Source organism: Malania oleifera, chromosome 7 (genome assembly GCF_029873635.1).
Source record: "Malania oleifera isolate guangnan ecotype guangnan chromosome 7, ASM2987363v1, whole genome shotgun sequence".
NCBI classification, from domain to species: Eukaryota; Viridiplantae; Streptophyta; class Magnoliopsida; order Santalales; family Ximeniaceae; genus Malania; species Malania oleifera.
Window position 1 is genome coordinate 107831774 of NC_080423.1, and position 12723 is coordinate 107844496.

Consider the following 12723-nt stretch of genomic DNA (forward strand, 5'->3'; position numbering starts at 1 on the left):
TAGTAATAGTAAATACTAAAATAATGACAATAATAAAATAATAATAATAATAACAATAAAAGTGATAAAAATAATAATAATAATAATAATAATAAATATATCTAAAATAATAATAGTAAAGTAATACTATTAATACTACTGGTAATAAATAATAATAAATAAAAATAATTATAAGAAAGTAATAATGAAAATACTAATAATAATAATAATAATAATAATAATAATAAGGTTATAATAATAATAATGAAAAAAAATGAGAGGAATCCCCTTGTTCTATTTGGTTAGGGCAAAAATAGGGTGCCTACAACTGCCCCTCTTTGTAGGATTCGTTGCTTCAACGTAAAAGTAGGATCGCTTCTACGTTATTTGTAGAAACAAACCTGTAAAGATAAAAGACGCCGATTTTGGACCAGGCCAAATGTAACAAAAGAGACCAAAATAATTCGTGAAAACCAACTTGCACTGGGTGTATGAACCTGAGTTATAGTTCACGGAGGGTGACTTGCACCGGGTGTAGGAACCTGAGTTATAGTTCACGGAAAGAGACTCGCACCGGGTGTAGGAACCCGAGCTATAGTTCATGGAAAGAGACTTGCATCGGGTGTAGGAACCCGAGCTATAGTTCACGGAGGATGACTCACACCGGGTGTAAGAACCCGAGCTATAGTTCACGGAGGGTGACTCGCACTGGGTGTAGGAACCCGAGCTATAGTTCACGGAGGGTGACTCGCACCGAGTGTAGGAACCCGAGCTATAGTTCACGGAGGGTGACTCACACCGGGTGTAGGAACCCGAGCTATAGTGCACGGAGGGTGACTCGCACCGGGTGTAGGAACTCGAGCTATAGTTCACGGAGGGTGACTCGCACCGGGTGTAGGAACCTGAGCTATAGTTCACGGAGGGTGACTCGTACCGAGAGTAGGAACCTGAGCTATAGTTCACGGATGGTGACTCGCACCGCATGTAGGAACCCGAGCTATAGTTCAGGGAGGGTGACTCGCACCGGGTGTAGGAACCTGAGTTATAGTTCATGGAAAGTAACTTGCACTAGGTGTAGGAACCCGAGTTATAGTTCACGGAGGATGACTCGCACCGGGTGTAGGAACCCGAGCTATAGTGCACGAAGGGTGACTCACACCGGGTGTAGGAACCCGAGCTATAGTTCACGGAGGGTGAATCTCACCGGGTATAGGAACCCGAGCTATAGTTCACAGAGGGTGACTCGCACCGGGTGTAGGAACCCGAGCTATGGTTCACGGAGGGTGACTCGCACCGGGTGTAGGAACCCGAGCTATAGTGCACGGAGGGTGACTCGCACCGAGTGTAGGAACCCGAGCTATAGTTCATGGAGGGTGACTCGCACCGGGTGTAGGAACCCGAGCTATACTTCACGGAAGGTGACTCGCACCGGGTGTAGGAACCCGAGCTATAGTTCACGGATGGTGACTCGCACCAGGTGTAGGAACCTGAGCTATAGTTCATGGATGATGACTCGCACCGGGTGTAGGAACCCGAGCTATAGTTCTGGGAGGGTGACTCACACCGGGTTTAGGAACCTGAGCTATAGTTCTATGAGGGTGACTCGCACCGGGTGTAGGAACTCGGGTTATAGTTCACGGAGGATGACTCGCACCGGGTGTAGGAACCCGAGCTATAGTTCAAGGAAAGTGACTTGCACCGGGTGTAGGAACCCGAGCTATAGTTTATGGAGGGTGACTTGCACCGGGATAGGAACCCGAGCTATAGTTCATGAAGGGTGACTCACACTGGGTGTAGGAACCTGTGCTATACTTCACGGAGGTAACTCGCACCAGGTGTAGGAACCCGAGCCATAGTTCAAGGAGGGTAACTCGTACCAGGTGTAGGAACCCGTGCTATAGTTCAAGGAGGGTGATTCGCACCGGGAGTAGGAACCCGTGCTATAGTTCACGGAAGGTAACTCGCACCGGGTGTAGGAACCCGTGCTATAGTTCATGGAGGGTGAATAAGGTGGGACCTCGAAGGGTCAATAAGGTGGGACCGCGAATGGTCAATAAGAGTGGGACCACGAAGGGTCAATAAGGTGGAACCGCGAATGGTCAATAAGAGTGGGACCACGAAGGGTCAATAAGGTGGGACCGCCATGGGTCAATAAGAATAGGACCGCCATGGGTCAATAAGGTGGGACCGCGATGGGTCAATAAGGGTGGGACCATGAAGGGTCAATAAGGTGGGACAGCAAAGGGTCAATAAGGTGGGACCGCGATGGGTCAATAAGAGTAGGACCGTGAATGGTCAATAAGAATGTGACCGCGAAGGGTCAATAAGAATGTGACCGCGAAGGGTCAATAAGGTGGGACCACGAAGGGTCAATAAGGTGGGACCGCGAAGGGTCAATAAGAGTAGGACCGCGATGGATCAATAAGGTGGGACCACGATGGGTCAATAAGGTGGAACCGCGATGGGTTAATAAGAGTGAGACCGCGAAGGGTCAATAAGAGTGAATAAGATGATCAAAATAATTTGGATGAAACTGCTAGCATGAATGAGATAATCAAGAAAGCTTTGAGGCGATCCAACAACTCGGTTTCGTCGTGAGCAGCACCATTTTTTGATGTGAAGGCCGATGCCTTAATTTCAAGGTAGATGACTCAATTTGGACCAAGGGGATGGCTACTCTATATGGATGATCAATCAAGTATGAGGTCTCGAGATATTTGGGAAGTGTCCTCAAGTGTAAGGTTCTAAGTCCTGAGAAATTGCTTCATTAAGGATGATCAATCGGGTGCCAAGTCCCGAGACCTTTTGGAACCTGTCCTCTGGTGTAGGGCTCAGAATTACTCCACCAGGGATTATTGATTGGGAACGAAACCCCGAGTTTATTTGGTTGTCTTTAGATTACCCTCTTTGAGACTCAACAACCAATGCATCAATTGCTTCCCAGGGTCAACTTCCATAGTTTCAAAGTATGTCAATCTGTGCATGGGGGTCAGCTGCCCTAGTTTCAAAATATGTCTAGACAAGAATGGCTTGGTCAAGGATGCAAACGGATTATTCAGAAGTTTATTCAACCAGGCAAGTATGAATGAATGGTGCTCCATTGCTATTTGTATGCATGTTGCTACCTAAGATGCTAGAATGCAGTGATATGTTGCTATGTGTGCATAATGATGCGTGAATGCAAAGATGTATGCATATTGAATGAGATGCCCTTTATATTTTCTTTCTTATGCAATGCATGAAATGTATGGTAATGCATGAATCTTTTCTCCTTCCAACGTGCTTGTAATCGACAACCCAATCTCTGATCTTGGGTGTGCTTTCAAATTCCAAGTTGCCGCTGATTCCGGTCATGCTTCAAATTCTAAAAGGCGCTCAAAATCTGCCCCAGTGTTTATATGTCACCGGTCATGGAATTATTTTCAAATTTTATTCTGTCATGAAAGCTCCTGAATTTGCTCCAATGGAACTAAAAAACTACCCCAGTTTCGATCCTTGTCCATTAATCTTGTCTTTGTTTTCATCGTGCACTCTGATATGAAGGCATCAGAATTAGTACAGACAAAACTCAAACTAACATCTGCCCCTGTTACCATCATTTGTTACTGATATTGGCTTCAATTTTCTTGACTCATCCGACCATGGAGGTGATTGGCTTGGCTCAAATGAAACTCGATCACAAAATCTGCCTCAGTTGAATGGATCTATAACTGATCTTAACCCTGTTTTCATATTCCAATCTGGTAAGAAGGTGCTTGAATGGGTCCCATTGAAACTCAATTCTTCTTGAGTAAGCGGATCTTTGAAACTTAACATGACATATACCCAAGTTAAACTGCTATTTCTCTACAGGGATCTTCTTTATAGAAATTGCTCGTGATTCTGAAACCCTTTGACTATCCATCCTCCTTTAAAACTTTGAAGGGCAAGGAGATTTTTTTTTTTTTTGTTTTTTGTTTTATATAATACATGATGACGTGCCAATTTACTAACGAGCTCGTAACAAACCCAATTCTGATCTTGGCCATATTTTTGAATTCCCAACTGACATAGATGTCCCTGAATGTGTTCTTCTGAAACTCGGCATGACACCCCCCCTAGTAGATGCATTTGTAGCTGATCCTGTCTATCTTACATTTTCTCCACAAGGACGTTCTTTGGATTGCATCCTTAATGTTTTAAAATCTCTTTGAAATTTAAATGAATAAGCATGCAATCAGATAACTCAATCTTAATAGGAATATGGATGGAATGCACAAACTTGCTTGACTTTGTTTGATTTTCTATGCTCGTTAAATAGGAGACAAATTTTACCAATACTTTCACACTAATGTAATTTTGCTAGCTTAGATAATCATATCAATGGGCAAAACCCTTTTTTTTTTTTTTTTTCATCATCATTTTTTCATCATTTTTTTTATTAGCCTCATAACCATAACTTCTCCACTGTATCACCACTTAGAGGTTATTTCTTACTTATTTCAAGCTTGTCTCAAACTCCCTGTCTTGAATTGTAACTAGTATCTCATTAGGTAGTTTGATCAATATTCTGATCTCAAGGTTGACTTTAAGACACGGGACGAAATGTAGGCTTAGGATTTAGGTTTCACCAAGAATAAGGAAACTAAGGCTCAAAAATCTCATCCCCTAATAAAGATTTCTGCCACAGGGGTGCGGTATTCGCGAAGTATTGACCGAACTTGTCATTTGAACAAGTTGCCTACGTACCTTTGCAGGATCAGGTCATTACGTAGTTCAGACTCATCATTGAGTCTGACAAATCATTTGAGACAATAATGTATACCAATCTTGTCAGGACTTTCATTTGGACAGTAATGTAGGCTAATGGTACGGGCTAAAGAAAGAAAGATTTAAATAAGGCCCAAAATTTATCAATTTCATTAAGGGTAATTTGGTCAAAGATCACATATGTAGTATGTCCCATATTTTTCTTTCTTCTTCCTTTTCTTCTTTTTGCTCTTTTTTTTTTTCTCATTTTTTCATCATCTTCTTCTTTTAATGTAACTTTTTCTTTTACTTTTATGAAGAAATATTAACTTCATTTTCATTTGAACTTCAATTTGGGCCAATCTTTTAAAAAATTGCCCCAGTGTGGGGTGTGATCCTTCAACAGGTTAATCAAGGAATGAATTTTTCAGGCTCAAAAGGGTTGTCAAGGGATTTCTTCTTTGACTTTCTTTTGGGTAGCAGAACAATGGTTTGCCATCATTTTAGTAGTGATCATTGCCTCAAATGATTTGTCAAACACTAGGAGACCCAAACCCAAGTTGAATTTTTGATGAACTGACTTTTAAGAAAAGATTGGTTTAACATTCAGGCTCAACTTGGTTAACAAATGGTAAATCAATATTTGGTTCCTTTTAGGGATACTGGTCGACCAAAGATGGCCACCCCTCATTTGATCACAATATAATCATCATACCTTTAAGACACCACTCATAGATAAGAAAGACAAGAGACTTTTTCATCGATTTTATCAAACGAATGTAGAACAAAACTTGATAAGTCGTTTTTGTATATTTCTCCTATGACTCTTCATCATTTTGAAATCCATATCCCAACCAGGCTCTTGACAATATCTTGAAATTGGGGGGGGGGTCTTCAGAGGCTTTTCCTTCATCACCATTTTTTTTTTTTTTTTGCCCCATTGAATAGACCCCTAAAATCAACTTATGGCTTCAAGTCCTTTGTACTGATAAAATTATTTCCTATGTGATTACACAAAGTACAAGCAAAAATGGACAAAATTTGGCACAAGGTAATGGTTCAAGGAGGATGAAATGAGATGAGACTGAAAGACATTCTTATTTTATTCAATTTCAAAATGATTTAAATGAAAAGCATGGACGCATTCCTCTTGTTATCACCCTTAGGTGATCAATCGTATCACTTCTGTATCCTGTGAGCTCACTTCTAAAGTTGAATACCAATCAATCTTCCAACCTGATGACATTTATTGCATTCCTAGCAATGGGTCCCCATGATCCTAATCTTTTTCTGTAGAGAGATCATCTTGCTCTACTCAATATTGGAATCCAAAATCTTTAACTTTGCCACCTCGACCCATGATTTTGCAGACAATTGGAATATGATTATTGACCCATTGGTGATGACTATGCATGCATGGTTATGAAATTGAACATTGAATGATTATGTTATGCAATGGGTGTTTATGCTTGGGTGTACCTAGTGCACAAATACATACACAATGGGATATGACCATGCATGCAGCCTATCGTGCATGACTATGCATGAAATTATGCGTGAATGCATTAATGCAATGCAACCTAAATGACTACTTTGTTAGAATTTTGAAAACATCCTGCTAATGAAAGATTTCAAGATTAAGACAACCATTGATGGGCCACAATTTCAATTCAACTCTTTCCTTAACTATTCCTTTCCTTGCTGAAGGTCCATGTACCTCAGATTCTATGAAGGGTAAAATTATGATCTGAGGTTGGGGTTGACCCAGGTTAGTCAACCCACTGGATTTGTTCAATACGGGCTTGTAGACTTTAGTGTGCACTTGGGCCTCAAGTATATTAAAATATAGGCTTCAATATATTTCATGATGGGATCAGACCCTAGTTTTAAAAGGACTTGGGCTTGGATTGCTTAGAAAATATTGGCCCGGATTTTTGGGTAATAAGGCCGAAGCCCATTTTTGGAATTTGGGTTTTACCCTTTTTGAAACTCAGGCATGGGCTGAATCTTTGCTTAGGAAGAGGTCGGGCCTATGCTTGTTATTTCTAATAAAATTGGGCCCGAGTTAGTTGAAAAGGGTTGGGCCGACCCATATTTTAAAATACTTGGCCCAAGTGCTTTATTTTTTGAAAGGATGGACCATCGTCTCATTATTGGGCTTTTTCAGAATACTGGCAAAGTAGTATGCATGTCTAAATTGATGTCAAATGCATGATATAATACAAAGTATCTCACAACATATATACAACACACTATACATGGAGAAGGATGTGGCTCCTGTCCCAACCTAGGGTAGGTACATATATATAGGGTTCTTCATGGCTCTATCCTAGTTAGGGAAGACTATAGACAAGTATGTGTGGGTAGGCTTTAACCCTATTGACAAAAGGTTCCCAGTTTGGAATTTCATCCTCCCCCATAGGGGTCCAAATAAAACCCGCACTGAGTGGAGTGGTTCGCGGGTCCCATCAAGCTCTGCCACGAAGGGACTGACGCTATTACACTCCTATTTAATCCTAACAAGGAAAGTTCGGGTATAGAGCGTGAAAGTGTGTGAATTCAATTTTTTAACCTAATCCCGCTACCCCACATTTATTCACATGCTATTTAAGAATATGGAAACAAGATATTCACAATCAATATATTCATTCAAAAGGTATGGAGACACAATATCTGCAATTAATATGTTTATTCAAAAAAAATTGGAAACAAAAAATAAGGAAACAAAATATTGACGATTAGTATACAAAATATCTGTAATTAATATGCTTATTCAAAAATATCTACCATTAATATGCTTTATTCAGAATATTTGAAAACAAAATATCTACAATTAATATTCAAAAAATTAGGAAACAAAATATTTTTAATTAATTAAGGTTATTTACAAATTATGGAAGTAAAATATCTACAATTAATCAAAGTTATTTACAAATTACAATATTCACAAAATAAGGAGTAATTTAAAGACTTTTTAAAATTAACTTAGGGATAATTCTAAATTAATTAGGTACCGTTCGTAAGAACGGGCGCGTAGAGGGTGCTCGTACCTTCCCCTCGCGTAACCGAACTCCCGACCCCAACTCTGGTAACGTAGGCCGATTCTATCCCTAACGGGGTAGTAATCATGTGTTCTAACCACACTAAAGGTTAGTGGCGACTCCGACATTCCATGTTTTTTCTTGAAAATTTTGAAAATATTTTTATTTCGCCACCCGGGGCACACGCGCTCCTGGGACGTCGCGACGTATGTTATGTTTATTATTATGTTTATATTATAGTATATATTTTTGCATGGGTGTATCCCTATGATTTTAATGCTAGGGTATTAGCCTTCGGGCTTCACGTACCTTAAGCTCTAAGGGAATATATATGTATATATTACATTTATTTATTTATTTATTTTTCATGTGTATTTATAAATTCATAAAAGGAGTAATTTAAAGACTTTTTAAAATTAACTTAGGGATAATTCTAAATTAATTAGGTACCGTTTGTAAGAATGGGTGCGTAGGGGGTGCTCATACCTTCCCCTCGCGTAACTGAACTCCAGACCCCAACTCTGGTAATGTAGGCCCATTCTACCCCTAACGGGGTAGTAATCATGTGTTCTAACCACACTAAAGGTTAGTGGCGACTCTAACATTCCCTATGTTTTTCATGAAAATTTAAAACTGATTTTTATTTCTCCGCCCGAGGCACACGCGCTCCCGGGACATCGTGACAGATATATCCTGTGAACTGCAGGCTGGTAGTGGACATTAAGACTCCATGCTTGATTGGAACGCCGGTTGTATGGCTGATGCAGTCATGTGTATTGCTTGCTGATAGATACTTTAAGGTTGTTACATGTTTTAATCTAAATGGCATTTGTATGACACAAAAATATTGTGAATTGCATGCTTTTATGACTTGCAGGTTTGGGAAATGTTCTATTTATGAATGGCATGCTGTCGAAAATTTGTTAAATTTTTTCAAAAATAATCAAAGTCATATACCATATGCTGAAATGATTATAGTGTGCTGAATATTAAAACATTTTTTAAAGGATGAGTGAACTTCAAATGAATTTTGGACTTCATCTCTAAATTTATTTTTGCATATGCTAAGCGAAAATTCTATTAATCATAGACTCATTTGCATTATTTGATTATTATAATTATTTTTGAGTCCTAAGGAAACCATGTAAACCATGAACATCACATTTTATTTTTTCATATAACTATATTCTGATATAGATTGTTTGTGGGATGCATGAACTCATTACATTATTTTTATTTTTATTTTTATTTTTATTTTTTTTAAAAGAGGACAGCACCTCCATTTATTTATTAATATACACTCACTTTTGGCGGAGGAATACCGTGGTTACAAAACCGACCAAATTAGTACAATAAAACTAAACATAACTGACAAATAAGATAAAAACATAAACACAACCAAACTCAAAACAAAAGACACCAAACAAAACTCTAGGGTTAAACTAATGACGAACGGAAACGAGATCCCACCTATCCATTCGAAGAATACCTTTTAGATAAAGTGGTAGAAGGTATTATTCTTCGTAGATTACATTGTTTCCCATTTCTCCTTCTTCAGCAAGAAAATCAGTCGCACTATTGCCTTCCCTACATTGATGCATCACCATGACGTTCACTCCTTCTAGCTTCACCATGAGCCCCTCCCAAAATTTCCAAAGATACCACAAAGTACATCTAATTTTCCAAAACCAATCAACCACAATTCGCGAGTCCCTTTCAATAATCACATTAAAATAATGCAAATTTTTGCACAAACGAATTCCCTCCCTGATTGCTTTTAATTCCGCACTATTTTTCATATCATTGCCAAAATAACTTGAAAAAACCGTTTTTACCATCATTTAATACTTATTATATGAAGCGCTTGTGTTTTATAAAATTCATTACCGGTTGGATTATTATGAACTGTTTATTTGGATCAACCAAGTTTGTGTCCTATTTATAGACGAAATGCTGCCAAAATTTTTCTAAACTGATAAAACTTAACTATTTAAAACTGTATCAATTTTTTTAACTATGTCCGAATGTTCGATTATTTTGCTATCAAATCATTGATACTTATAGTATGTATACATATATGTTCAAAAATCGTATACTAATTTTTTTTTATAATTCTTAATTTGTAGGGTTCGCTGCTGTCAAAACATATACCATGCACTACAGTCAGATGTAGCTTTTGACTTTTTTGTATTTTTTTTTTTTGTGATCTGAACAGATGGAATTTCGGTATTTTAATTTGAATTTGTATAATGTATTTGTATTTGAATTTGGATTTGAATTTGAATTTTGAATAATTTATGAATTTTTTTAATAATTATGGTTTAATATTATGTATGTGAAAATGTAATTACAGATTTTTTACAGGAATTATTGAATAAAAAAATTATTAATTTTAAATTATAAATGACGGTTTTAAAACCGTCACTAATAATCAACTGTTAGTGACGGTTCTGAAACCGTCGCAAATTCACCATTTTTAAGTATTAGTGAATGTTTCAAAACCGTCACTAATAGCAGAGTATTAGCGACAAATTTCAAAAACGTCACTAATAATAGAGTATTAGTGACGAATTATAACTGTCACTAAAAGTCTAAGACCCTCACTATAAATTCAACATTTTCTCGGCTCAAAATCGTCGCTAAGGTCAAAGTATTAGTGACGGTTTTCAAAAAAACTTAACATTTAAAATTTATCAATAAAAATTATTTGTAAAAATAAATATCTTTTAATATTGTAAATGTATCAAACAATAAGTAATTTGAAACTTTTATTTATACTTTTGAATTTTTGAAATATCTCAATAAGAGGAGAGAGAGCTATAAGGAGATCCATCGCCTTTACATGTCATAAAAATGTGCGAGACAAATATAGATTGTGTTATAATCATTGCCATTACAATTTATAAAGGAAGCACTTTGCCCCATTACATCACGGTTCAAGTTCTTTTCAAATGCCCAAATAAAGGTAAAGGCAAAATACCTTATAAATAAATATGTCCCCCACCACATGGCCATATTGAGAACATATTTTTGTGTAACATCAATTTTATTCCCCAAAAAAGGTAGAGAATCAATTACAAAGTTTCTTATAATAGCAAGATTACAATTCTCAAAAGTATAGGGCATTGCATTAGCTTAAAAACATTTGCATATTTTAAAATGGAAATATCATAATTTTTGTGAATCGTTTAGTATTTTAAGCGGTTCAAATTTATTTTATTTTTATTATTATTATTATTATTATTATTATTATTTTAATTATATATATATATATATATAGAGAGAGAGAGAGAGAGAGAGAGAGAGAGAGAGAGATATGCATGTGGTTTATGAAGAACAAATAAAACAAACCCAGATGCAACTATATTATTTATTTCTGAATTAAGTTGCCTTGACATCGATGTCAACCACTCAATACACATGACCCATACATGCACTAACATTATGATTGCATTGCCAATGCCATTTATATACATGGGATATAAAGGCAATTTATTTTACGTATCATTATTATATTTTATTTTTCAACCAGTAAATAAGGGCAGGCATGCATGCATGGCTTCTATAGGGCGATTATTCTGAAAGGGTGAGGGTTGCATTAAGGGTGGGAATGGCACCACTGCTGATTGTCATAGATGACGTGCATCCGTTCCATGTTGCAGAACTTGTAGGACCAGACACATCCAGTTGCTTGAAAATAGCATCCCAGACAGTGTCATCATCATAAGAATGAGCTTTTTTAATCTCAGCATAGACCTACAAATAAGTAGTACAATAACGTATTATTATTACAACTATTATTTGGTAATGAAAGAGTCTTAATAAATTGATCAGTTACATATCTCCAAGTAGACACATAATGCACCGACCTTTATCACGATTGTTCACTTAAACACAAGTAATTAGATCCCATATATTATGAGGACTTCAAACCAAGTATATATAATATATGAAGGCATGTACGTACCTTGTTCACGGACTTGGAGTCCGATTGCACGTTGTACCAAGCCAACATGAAGTCGCACTCATCTCTCTTGGAATTCTTGCCACGATAGACGACAGCAGTTCCCTTGGTTTTGCTTTGCATGAATATAGCAGTTTGCCCATTCTCAATGTCTTTGCAGGAGGGATACCTAGCGGGTACATCCCACACATGGCTAGTAACGTAGGTCACAGTGTCGCCAGTTAGGTTGTTAACCAAGCACACAGTAAACACTCCAGTATTCGCACCCAATCCCTTTGTCAAGTTTTGCACATGTTGCTGAAGAGTGGGGTTTCCCTCTTCTTTGTTCTGTTTTGCAACGATTGCTTTGTCTTTCTGTGATATACTCTTACCTGCATACTTTGACATACCTTTTAGAGTTGCGTCGGTAATAGGGTTGCCAAACACTCCGGTATAGCACTCGGTGGCCATTGTTGCTCTAGCTCGCTAACTTGCTCTCAGTCTTAACTATTATGCGATATGGTATTTTTATACGGCCACATATATGTATATATAGTGGTCTGGCATGGCCTCCTTTGTAAATGCTTGAATTTGATAGTAACGAGATTAGAATCTTATCTAGATTTAAGATATGCATAACAAAAATGGTAAAATAAAATAAAAATAAAAGATTCTCAACACGTATACATCCAATTGAAAGCTGTCCTTCTCCCCATCTATAATTATTTGGGTGAGGAAGTCAACAAATAGTCTTTAAGTGGAGATAAAACGAGAATCCACTTCCATTTTTTGGTCCCCTTAAAAAGAGGATTCCCACAGAAAAGATTAAAGCAAGCATTCCATTAATGAATGCTTGAGAATAAGAATTTTTGGATGTATAGATGCATGCATGCATGGTAGATGATTTATTCCATTAACTTGTTTATTAGAAATGGTATCCTGTTTGCAAATACAACACATTCCATTAATGCATGCATGGTAGATGATTGGTTAGAAATTTGAATTGGAAGTGGCCCGGGGACACCTGGCTGC

At 37.5% G+C, this 12723-nt stretch overlaps 1 protein-coding gene across 1 annotated transcript; it reads right to left on the reverse strand.

The window, feature by feature from the left end:
• Window positions 1-11089: 11089 nt before the first annotated feature.
• LOC131160570 (23 kDa jasmonate-induced protein-like) lies at window positions 11090-12217 on the reverse strand. Its single transcript, XM_058116382.1, has 2 exons — window positions 11716-12217; window positions 11090-11504 (listed from the first exon to the last, which is right to left on the reverse strand). The coding sequence occupies exons 1-2, from the start codon at window positions 12160-12162 to the stop codon at window positions 11322-11324; spliced, it is 630 nt and encodes a 209-aa protein (XP_057972365.1). The 5' UTR covers window positions 12163-12217; the 3' UTR covers window positions 11090-11321.
• Between the last annotated feature and the right edge of the window lie 506 nt (window positions 12218-12723).

Coding starts and splice junctions, on each gene's coding strand:
- LOC131160570 (XM_058116382.1), bottom strand. CDS start 12,162: ATGGCCACCGAGTGCTATACCGGAGTGTTTGGCAACCCTATTACCGAC. Junction 11,505..11,715: donor ACTCCAAGTCCGTGAACAAG/GTACGTACATGC, acceptor ACTTATTTGTAG/GTCTATGCTGAGATTAAAAA.